The sequence below is a fragment of the Trachemys scripta genome, chromosome 1 (genome assembly GCF_013100865.1).
Source record: "Trachemys scripta elegans isolate TJP31775 chromosome 1, CAS_Tse_1.0, whole genome shotgun sequence".
Lineage (NCBI taxonomy): Eukaryota > Metazoa > Chordata > Testudines > Emydidae > Trachemys > Trachemys scripta.
In genome coordinates, this window is record NC_048298.1 from 184,321,052 (window position 1) to 184,333,122 (window position 12,071).

Here is a 12,071-nt window from a genome sequence, read left to right on the forward strand (position 1 = left end):
ACTCACGCATACAAATGAGAGCTTAATTCCTTGAGTCTGCCTCCTGTTCTGCATCACACTGCCAGAATGATGGCTTCTGATTTTGTCAGTTCTTCTTTGCTACATATTAGGATGATTTAAAGTAAGTTGTTAGTGATTTGTATTAAGTGCATTGGCTATAGTCTGTTATACATATTCCTTTTATTGCATGAAGTGTCGCCCTTGTCAGCTGCTTGCTAAGACTCAGATCTGAGAAGTAGGTTTTTGAGGTCTGGGTGAAATAAATGTGCTTCTCTATAGCCAGCAGCCCTTGATCAGAGGTATCTGATAAAGACACAATCGTAATGCTAGTTATGCGGCTTGGGGCATTCTTGGTACCACAGGTTGGCATTCTGTTCAAGAAATAATGGGCCAAAAGCAGCTCTAGTGTAAGTGGATGCAACTCCACTGAAGTTGCTGCAGCTTTGCCTGCTTGCACAAGGGCTGAATTAACCCATAAGTTCTTATATTGAATGTCTGAGAGTACTAATGGCCCTGTTATTTAGTAACATTCCCATCACTGTAATAGTCTAGTTTAATCAGTAGCCCATATGCTGAGCTCACTATTGTGTTCCTGAAGGTGTAATGTGATGGTTCCCTGGTTCAGCATTAAGAGGAACAGTGAGGGAGTTTCCTCATGTCATAATATTTACTTTGAGGAACCAATGATGGTCTTTGATCTTAATTCTGCAAACAGCAAAGGTTACAAAAGATATTGGATAAAGACAATACCAGTATTACAATTATCAGTGTTAGTGCCAATTACATTCTGTCATTAAGATCAAAAGTAAATATTTATTTAAAAGCCCAGTGCATATACTACCAATATTTTAACAAAGAGCTTCTTCAAAAATGTTCCCCTTTAGTCTGTGATAAAATCCCTGTCCAAGGCACACCTCTTGGTAGTGCAAAGAAAGGAAGAGTGAAGAACTGGGGAATCTACTCATTTGTTTTCTGCAAGGAAAGAGTTTTTGTTTCAGTAAGCACAGCTAAAGAAGGACACAGCATCACTGTGCAAACCACCTTATATTTAGTTAATTCCCTGGACGTATTTATAGTTTAAACAAATATGGTGCATCAGATCCTCAGCTAGTGTAAAATGGCACAGGTCCATTGAGTGTCGTGGAGTGGTGCTGATTTACACCTGCTGAGAATCTGACTCATTAAGTATTTTGTCAGTAAAGCACAGTGTTAAAGTTGTGCAGTTTGAAAGGGCAGGGTTGTGGTAGGGTAAGACCTTATTCATAGATTCATAGATTCTAGGACTGGAAGGGACCTCAAGAGGTCATCGAGTCCAGTCCCCTGCCCTCATGGCAGGACCAAATACTGTCTAGACCATCCCTGACCTTGTATGGGTCTATGGAGGTATCCTTCCTAGGAATCTTATAACTATCTTACACTTGATGTAATCTGGTCCAGTCTATGCACAAAATAATAATAACAACAACAGCGAGAATATTCAGAAGTATTTGTATAAACTCCAGGGATAAGTCATCTTTGGCAGGGATGATTAATCAGTATTCAGACAGGATTCCATCATAGGCAAGAAATAGTCCCAACCCTTCCTTCAGTTTTAACAATGTGCTCCTGCAGACTCCCTCCAGCACATTTTGAATGCTCAAATGTAGCATAGTGCACATGTATTCTGTGCTTGCCTTCCTCCCAAATAGTCAGTCAAGTGGAAAGTATTCGTGTGCATTCACTTAGACACTTCAGCTCACATGGTAATCTTTATAACTTTATTTTTTCCTAGGCATTATTCAGTTTTCCTGTCTAAACTGATTCATTTAAATCACCCTGAGATCCATATGCGTTGTATGCATTCTGGGAATTTGTAAGAAGCATGAATCAAATCAAAACATTCAACTGGAAATGGAGACTTTACATGGATAGATCATATATCGCTAAGGGCTACAAATACATTACTTCAAACAAACAAAAAACCTAAACCAAAAAAACCCAATTTTTTTTCCACCCATATTTTTCCCTATTTGCCATTTCAGAGTCAGAGTGCTGACTCTGCAACCTTGTGTTTATATATTACCACCACAGCCCTAGAAAGCAAAACCTCTTGTTAAGGTTGACGGCTCATTTACACGATTTAGTGAAAAAGTTTGAAGCTCTAAGATTTAGACTTTGCCTTTTAGCAACATTTTGCAATAATATAAAATATTTGACAATCTTAAGGTCATCTTCTGCCCCATACACATGCACACGCAGGCCAAATTCTGCTCTCAGCTGTATGCCTGCAACACCCATTGAAATCACGCCGTTGCAAGTGTGCATCTGACAACAGATTGTATCCTAAGTTTCGTTTCTTGAATAAATTAAAAAATTACTTGACAAAATCTTCTATTCTTTCAATCCATAAAGGTAGCTAACTCTTGAAAGTTATTTTTCAGGATGATTTCTTATTATGGCAGTAGACTGCATATGTCTGGAAAAACTATATTCTTTTCACTAATGTTTCAGTGCATGTGTGTGTATTATCTAGTATTTCTTTCCTTTTCACAGACTTTGGCTTGAGCAACTGTGCGGGTATCTTGGGTTACTCTGATCCATTCAGCACACAGTGTGGCAGCCCTGCCTATGCAGCTCCAGAACTTCTTGCAAGGAAAAAATATGGTCCCAAAATAGACGTTTGGTCCATGTGAGTTATGTAGCTTGTAACAGCTAATTTTTTATTTATTTATTTTTTTTACTGTAGATCATATCAGATATATTAAAGTGTTTGGTTATTGTGATCAACCAAATTCTCTAGGAATAGCATGACCCACTGCTTGGGGGACATCTGGATTAGAAAATGAACTTTATTATATTTTATATTGATTATTTAGATTTGGAGGAGCTGAAAATGTGCTAAAAACTTTCCAAACACAGAGGAAGATATGGTTTTTACACCGAAGGGCATAGAATATACTGTATGTAGTTCCTTTTACACCTAAGGATCTCCAACTCTCCCACTAAATCCATATATTATATACAGTCAGCTCTGGCATGAAGGCTGGAAACTACCCAGATCACTGTATAAAGAACATAATAGTAAAGGGAGAAGACATTTCAGCTGAGGAAACTTGGACAAGCCTTTTCTCATACAAATACAAGAAATGTTGTGAGATTTTTAATGTCCATGCAGTGCAGACAAAAGAGTCCATTGCCTGAGGTAGGGGAATACTAAAGATGTTTTGGAGCCAATGTGTCTGCATTACTGGAAAGGCTTGGACTGCACTCCTCTATTTGCCCACCTGTTGCCCCATATGTGGTGTCAGCTGTATATACGGACACTTGTTTCTTCTCCTGGTTGGAAATAAACACAATTGTAATCCATGAGCAGGAAGAAGTGGGGAAAGTGGCATAAGGTCAAACATTAAAGAGGTGCTGCCTTCCTGAGCAGTAGAAGTTCTAGCCCTGCTCTGCTACTGACTGGCTGTGCAGCCTCAGGCAAACCATTTAACCTCTCCGTGACTCAGTTTCCCTGTCAGTAAATTGGGGATCACAAAACTTACATGCCTGAATTGTGAGCATTCACTAATTAACTTTTTATAGCCCTTTGAAAATGTAAAGTGTTATCTAGGTATTAATACTGCTAAGAGGGATAGACCATAGATATACATAGCAGTAAGAGAATAGTCAAATGTATGCTTATGTACAATGGGTTAATTTCTTCTATAACTCCATTGACGTCAGTGCACCAAGGCTGAATTTGATCCAATCATATCTTTTTACAACTAACCATTTTTAAGGAGCTTTACAAGTCGGAGCCTAATTTGTAGTCTCTGCTCTGAGGAGATCCAGAGCTAAACTATCATACAGCTACTTAATCTCTCACTCCTGCACAGGGTCATCCGTCTACATCAGGGATAGGGTTACCAGCACTGTGGAATGCTGAAGCTCTTACTGTGATTGAAATACAGATAATTAGAAGGCTGCCATTCTTCTAAACCCTTAACCTTTACCAGCAAAAATATCCTGTGCCAATATTTTTTTTTAATTTAAGAAAAAATATAGTTAGTGCCTAGCCTTCCTTGTATTTAACCACACTATTGCTATGGAGTATGACACCTTATCATACACTGACTTCATTTCTATGCTGCGCACGAGTTACTGAGATTGCCAGCAAAATGGAAAAAGTAAATTCTCAAAGGGAATTTAATTTAAAGGTCCTTTTAGGAGTGAGGAGAACTAGATGAAACATAACCGAGTTTTCATCAGTGAATTGGCCAGTTTTGGGGAGTTAATACCAAGAATTGTTCAGGTCTTGTTAGAGAGCTGCTTTATGGGCCTGATTCAAAGTCCATCGATATCAGTGGGAGTCTTTCACTGGCATTGGCTCTGGATCGGGACCTTTATGTGAAACTCCCACTGACATCAGTGACCATTCCACATGCAGAGCAGCAGTAGAATCAGGCTCCTATTCCAAAGGTTCTGAGGACCCTAGAGAAATGAAAGTTGCACATTATTTTTACAGTTATTGAACATTAAAGTGAAAGTATTGCAGATAACTGCAACGTCTACGCTTTCCTACATGCCTTTCCCCACTCCTGATGGCATACTTTTAGTTCCTTAACTGTTTCTTCTCTGCTTCTCTTTTCAGTGGAGTGAATATGTATGCTATGTTGACTGGGACTTTACCTTTCACTGTGGAGCCATTCAGTCTGAGAGCTTTGTACCAGAAAATGGTAGACAAAGAAATGAATCCTTTCCCTGCCCAACTCTCCACAGGTAATCAGCACAGCATCCCCAAGTCTATTCATATTCATTCAGGTGGAACCATTGCATTTAACTGTGGATTTCAAGATTTTGTACCAGCATAACATGTTAACTGTGAAAGAATGTAGATTTTTTTTCATTAGAGTTAAAAAACAAAAAAGATCGGCATGTGCCACAATAACATAATGCTTTGCTTTTTGAACACAAGATAGCGAGGAACAATGTTGCAATGAATCTGAGGTATGAGCATGCTGCAGTATTGTGGAGAGGAATTTGTGGAGTTGCTCTGGTTTTTCTGGTGTGTTTGGTCTATTTTTCATTTCAAATGATTCAACTGAGTTAGATTACAAGATTATTAGTTATTATTATTAATAATAATAATAAAATATTTGTTCCCATAGTAGATCCTTGCCGTTTGCAACAGTATCATTGCTAAACTTCAACACAAATTGTGTCAGCATATGTCAAAAACCCTGGCTTTTTTCTTAGGTTTCATTTGCCTATACAGAATTTGGTCTTTCCTCTTATTCTCCAAACAGAGACAGAATTTTAATCTTTTTAACCTCCTGTGACAATGAGTTCCACAGTCTAAATATGCACAGTGTGAAAAAATATTTCATTTGATCAGTTCTGAGTTTGCAGCCTTTTAATTTCATTGAATGTCCCCTTGTTCTTGAGATATCAGAGATGAAGAACAGATGCTCCCGACCTGCCTTCTCTGTATCAGTCATCATTTTATATATTTTTATCAGGTACTGCCCACATTTGCTAGTCGAGGGACAAGGTGGAGGATAGAGGGACTTTCTGAACCTTCACTTGCTCTCAGCATGGGAATGTTGTGGCAGGGAATTGGGAGCGTTGAGTTGTAAATTGGGGATCAGCACTCTGTGTGTAGGAGTTAGGATAGTCAAGACTAGGTAGGGAGAAGTGGGTGATGGTACCGAGGGGGAGTAGTACTGGATTGTTGCTGAGTGATGGGTAGTGGGTAGAGTGTAGGGATATGCAGTTGGGGAATCCTGATTGGGGATCAGTTGCTGATCCGGAGGTGGGTCTGATGCTGCAGCTGGGAGGGGGGACTGTCTGTGCAGGTTATTGGAGGGACTATGAAGGTAGAAAATGGTGAGGGGGACAGGAAAATGGTGAACAGCGGTGAGGGCTGTAAGCAAGGACTGCCTCCCACAGATTAGCAGCGTACCAGCTAGGGGCATGTAGAGTGGGCACTCCTTTTGCAGTTATTTATGTAGAGTTGGGGAGAGAAGGCATGTTGGCAGTTGCAGAGGAGATGCAGCTAGGTCCAACATTCAGGGGTGGATTAGGAATGCAGATAGAGAGCATGTTGGAAGTACACATAAGGCGTGGATTTTCCACTGGTTCCCTTCCTCACAGTAGAAGGTGCCCATGGTCACTGAGCCATTATTTTAGAAGATTTGTTGCATTTAGGAATCACTGGGTAAAATTCAATGGGCTGTGTTATACAGGGGTCAGACTAGATGATCATAATGTTCCCTTCTGGCCTGGAATCTATGAACGTGTGTAATGTATGAATGTGTTTTGCTTTTTCAAATGTAATTGTACTTGTTCCTTCATAACGTGCAGTTGGTTGGAACTTTTCGTGTTCACATTGAAACATATGAAGGTATTTATGTGAATTTCACTTAGGCCTGGTCTACACTAGGAAATTAGGTCATTATAACTACATCGTTCAGGTGTGTGAAAAATCCACACCGCTTGAGGAGGTGGACTACCTACACCCTTAGGAGAGTCCCTCCTGTTGGCATAGGTAGGGTCTGCATGGAAGCACTACATCAGTGCAGCCTCAGCGTTTACTTCCCATTCACTATAGAAACTCACTGTAAAAGTGTTTTGCTCCTATGGAGATATCTGTGTGCCTGAAAGAGCCCCAAGAATCCCCCTAGTTATTGCAAGTTTGTAGAAGTGGTAAATATTACTGCTGCTGTTTACTATTAAATCCCTTCCATCCATGCTTTCCAGGCCCTGAATCCCAGCCTCTGTCTTCTGACTGAGGAGAACTAAAGAAAGCTCTCTTTGGAGTCTGTCAGCATTGCTCCTTGTTCATCCCGGACCTGCGTGTGGCACTCCTCTTCTGCCCAAGATTCATGTGCTAGTGTTTTATGAGTGAGCTGCAAGTCTCAGTATCTATCTCATACAATTAGAGTGTTCTCTATTCCCATTCCAGAGTCTTTCTGATAGGATTCTGTTGCATTAAATTGCCATTTTTATATCCTAGTCCACTTTCTAAAGCTCCACTGAGTAATTGTGTTATGAGTAAGATTATAATAACTGCTTTATGCTGTACTGGACGAGGTCCCAAATCTTGATCCTCTTGAAGTCAATGACAAAGCTCTTATTGACCTCAGTGGGACCAGGATGTGATGCTAAAACCATACAAAGTTGGGATTCAGAGAGGCCTCTACCAATGCAGGTCTGTTTCTTACTGGATATTTTCTAGTGTACTTGGACCAGTGGGCTTTGTCCATTATTCTTTTTCATTGTCAGGATCAGAATTCTTCCAAAAATTGCATCTTTGTGTAATTTGTAGCCATCTGACATGAAGCTCTACAGCGAAAGTAACATTTTATTTATCCAGTGGAAGTTACAGTAGTTACTTTGAGCTTTCAGAAATAGAAGATTAATGGAACAGACTTAAATCTGTTAGCCTTTACCCTACTGTACATAAAGGTATGCCTCAGTTCTTGATTTAAGGCAGGGGACCTGCACATTCACTGATTTGGCAAACCGTGATTTAAGATGACATTTGTTCTTGCCACTGTTAGGTTGTGGGTCAGTAGACAACAGCTATTCTGCTCCTCTGCTTGGCAAATTGTTGAATTTGTTAACTCTTTAGGGAGACAGCCCTTTTTCTTTAGCCATGTAATGGTTTGAGTATTTTTCTGATGCATGTAGAGGTCTGAGGAGAAATTATTTGCAAAAGATTCTTTAACTGTGCAGTATATGTTGTATCAACATATAATTTCTTGAATACAAAGTCAGTTACATCAAACAAGCAGCCACTCTAATCTGCAAAAGATAATAACAAATAGTTTATCCAAAAGTTAAAATTTTCAGTGACCATGAGCACCCAAAGCAACTATATGGCAACAATGGGCCAGAATTTGAAGTTGGTGTTCAGTCTTCCTTCTAGGAATCCTTTTTGCATTTGGCCTCTTAGACAACAGAGCCATCCTGGTATTGGTTTTAGATTAACAACATTTCCATTGGTAAAGAGCTTGACAGCAACCTCGCACAGATTCTTGGCTTCTCTCTTTACTTCTTCTGTACCTCAGATATTTTCCTTTGGGAATAGAGAGATGAAGTGAGGACTACAGGAATACTTCCAAAAGGGTGTTCATCTACACAGTGCTTTCCAAACTCTGAGCCATAACTCCCTTGGGGAGCCACAAAGGGTTCATGAGGACCCCATGAGTGTTTGGGAGTAAAATGGAATTGCTTCGCCCATTTTTTGTTTTCTAGTTAAGAGACCACTAAACTTGCCTTAAAAATCACCCGTGTTTTAACTAAGGGTTCTGCTTCTCATGCTGCTGCCAGGGCTGGGAGTCTCTGTGTATATCTACAATACAGTTGGGAGCAAGCCTCGCAGCCTGGGTAGACAGGCTCGCGCAAACTCAAGCTACCACATTAAAGATAGCAGTGTGGATGTTGTGGCATTGGTGGCATCTCGGGCTAGCACCCGGAGCCCAGATCCAGGGGATCGGGTGGGCTTGGATTCAGGTGGCTAATCTGAGAGACCGTCCCTGCTGCAACATCCACAGCGTTATTTTTAGCATGCTATCTGGAGTGAAGATAGCACAAGTGTGTCTGCCTGGGCTGGGAGACTTCGTCCCAGCTGTAGCATAGACACACCCTCTGTGCCCTTCTCTCCTGCAGGGAGCCTTCCTGTTGGAGGAGTCAGTCAGCTGGAAGTCTCTCAGCTGAAAGCCCACAGTTGAGGTAGAGACAGGTGTATCTCCTCTTTATAATGGAATGATTTTTGCCAAATGCTAAGCCTATATGTAACAATCATTGGGCTGAAGAGGAAGATGATTTTCATAAAGTTAAACAGAAAAGGAAGCAAAGTAGATACTATGACAATAGTTACATTATGTGTGGATTTTTGTGTCTTGCTATTACTGTGGAAAATCCACAGCCACAGCGTGTCATTTGTTTTCAAGTGTTAGTAATTGAGAGTGCAAGGCCTGGGAAATTAGAGACATTTGGAAACCAAACACCCAGAATCTGTAAACAAGAGGCATGAATTTTCACTTCAGATACAAGAAGAATTAAAGTGGCAAAAAAAAAGTCATGTCTAAAGAAGCACTGTTCCTCAGAAAGCCATAGAATCACCTTTTGGTGCGGCCATGTGAATTGCGAAATGCGAACACGCACACAACACTGGCAAGTCCTATCAATTTCCAGCAGCAATAGACGTGTGTAGAATTATGATTGGGAAACATGCAGCCATGACACTGAAAACCATTCCTATGCCAAATAATACCATCCATCGACACACCGATGCTCTTGCAGAGAACTTCCAGGGCCAGTTGATAGAACAAGTGAAGAAGAGTTAATATTTTGCATTGCAGCTTGATAAATCTGCAGACATAGCCAAGCTTCAGGCTCAGCTTCGGTGTTACGTGAAGATTTGTCAAAGCCGGTACAGTAGTTGAAGAAATTCTCTTCCTCAAAGAAATCCCAATCTGAACAACCGGTGAAGAAATGTTCAAAATCCTCAATTAATTCATAGTAGATGAAGGTCTCGACTGGGCTATGTGTGTGGGGCTATGCACTGATGGGGCAGCAGCCAGGACTGGAAAGAACAGTGGGCTTGAATTATGAGTAAAGAAAGTGACACGAGCAGCAATTTGGATACACTGCATGATTCATCACCAAGCTTTGGCTCAAAGAAGTTGCAACCTGAAGTACACGAGGCCCTCAATGTTTAAATAGTTAATCTTATAAGCAGGGCCATACCAAATTCCTGGCCATGAAAAACACGTCATGAACAGTGAAATCTGGTCTCCCGCCATGAAATCTGGTCTTTTGTGTGCTTTTACCCTATACTATACAGATTTCATGGGGGAGACCAGCGTTTCTCAAATTGGGGGTCCTGATCCAAAAGGAAGTTGCAGGGGGGGTCATAAGGTTATTTTAGGGGGGGGAATCACATATTGCCACCCTTACTTCTGCACTGCTGCCTTCAGAGCTGGGTTGCCGGAGAGGGCGGCTGTTGGCCTACTGCCCAGCTCTGAAGGCAGCACCCAGCCAGCAGCAGCACAGAAATAAGGGTGGCAGTGCCATCCTTACTGCTGCTGGTGACGGTGCTACCCTCAGAGCTGGGCTCCTGGCCAGCAGTCACCGCTCTCCAGCTCTAAAGGCAGCACCTCCACCAGCAGCAGCGCAAAAATAAGAGTAGTAGTACCACAACCCCCCCTACAATAACCTTGTGACCCCCCCCCCCACAACTCCTTTTTGGGTCAGAACCCCTACAGTTACAACACCATGAAATTTCAGATTTAAATAGCTGAAATCATGAAATTTACGATTTTTAAAATTCTGTGGTGGTGAAATTGACCAAAATGGACCATGAATTTGGTAGGGTCCTACTTATAAAATCCTGGGCAGTGAACACATTGTTTCAATATTCTGTGTGAAGCAAAGAGCTCTGCCCACACTCAGCTTCTGTTTTACAGTGAAATTAGGTGGTTGTCACATGGGAAAATGTTACAACGTGTCCTTGAATTGTGTGACAAAATCAGAATATTCCTCCTTAGGAAAACAGACCTTGCAGATTACATATGTAAATGTGGACTTGACTATGTTAGTTACCTGGTGGACATGTTTGGCATACTGAATATACTGAATCTAATACTTCAAGGAAGGAATACAAGTATACTAGATATATTTGAGAAAATATACTAGAGAAAATCAGGGGATTCTTGAAGCTTTGTCTTTGGAGATGCTACGTTTAAAAGGGAGTTACCAAGATGTTTCCAGTGTTATCAGACTTTTAAAAAGAACAGAGTGAAAGTGATCAAAACCTCTTAGAGACCAAATATTAGCTCATGTGTCTGGATTGTATTCCCTTTTTGATGAATATTTTTCTGGAATTGAACATGAATCTCCAAATACCAACTGGATTCAAATCCCATTCTCAATAACAGTTGACTCCATTCCAACCTCAAGCTTTCGTGCTCAAGAAAATCTCTTGGAATAGACAACTGATCACACACTCAAGACAAAGTTTTCAAATCTAAGAAAGCAGGAATTCTGGATTCTGTTAAAGGAGGGTATGAAAAACTCAGTAGAAGCTATAAAAGTGCTGCTTCCATTCATCTCTGTGGGTGTGTCTACACTGCAATTAAACACCCTGCTGTCTCATGTCAGCTAACTCAGGCTCGCAGGGCTCGGGCAACAGGGCTGTAAAATTGTGGTGTAGACGTTTGGGCTCAGTCTGGAGCCCAAGTTCTGGGACCCCACATGGGGGAGGGTCCCAGAGTTCGAACGTCTCACCTCAATTTTACAGTCCCGCAACTCGAGCTGTGCAAGCCCAAGTCAGCTGACCCAGGCCAGCGGTGGGTGTGTAAGTGCAGTGTAAACATACTCGGTGAGTCTGGGCTTTGAGCAATGATTTCTGTGAAAACTAAACACAGAAATAATTTAAATTTTGAAAAATGACTTATGGCTGGTGCTATCAGAGAGTCAACCATCAGGCAAACTGTGCAGTTTGAAAAAGACCCAATATTTTCACTAAAATCTTGGACTATGTCCAAACACACCCCCAAATCCATATTTTTAATTATAGTTTTAAAAACATGGATTAGATTAGATTATATCTTTAAACAAATTGTATGTGGTTGAATAAAGTCCCCAAACTGTCCAGGTTATAGTGTCTCTCTTGAAACTAGTGTTCTGAGTTGGTTAAAAAAAAAAAAAGACATTTGGTTTTGGAAAGCCACCAAGTTTTTAAATATTTGTAAGAAAGCTGCAGTACTAAAAAGTTTGGGAACCACATCTGTAGAGCATTCAAGTTTAATCTCAGTTTCTTTTATTTTAAGGGCTTTCCCTCTCTCTGCTTATTACAACTTATTTATGTTACAGAACTCTTGATAGTCCATACATTCACTGGTATTTTATCTTTTAATTACTGCATCCCAATGATTGTGTTTGTAAAGCCTATCAAACAGTACCTCCAGAGTGTGTGAGCGTACGTGCCATTAAGCAAACCCTGTGAAGCAGAAAATGAGGTGTTAGTTAAAATTCCATAAATGAGTTGCATCATCTAATGACCTCTATCGCTAATACAGTTTTAAGGGGTTTTAAAAATT

The 12,071-nt window shown here is 40.7% G+C and overlaps 1 protein-coding gene across 1 annotated transcript in view; it reads left to right on the top strand.

Annotated features, from left to right (window-relative positions):
* HUNK (hormonally up-regulated Neu-associated kinase) overlaps nt 1-12,071 on the top strand; it is an 85,712-nt gene that overhangs the window by 49,008 nt on the left and 24,633 nt on the right. Inside the window, exons 4-5 of the mRNA XM_034793649.1 lie at nt 2,533-2,668; nt 4,613-4,740. Of these exons, the coding sequence (XP_034649540.1) occupies nt 2,533-2,668; nt 4,613-4,740 (264 nt within the window). The remainder of the gene's footprint in view (nt 1-2,532; nt 2,669-4,612; nt 4,741-12,071) is intronic.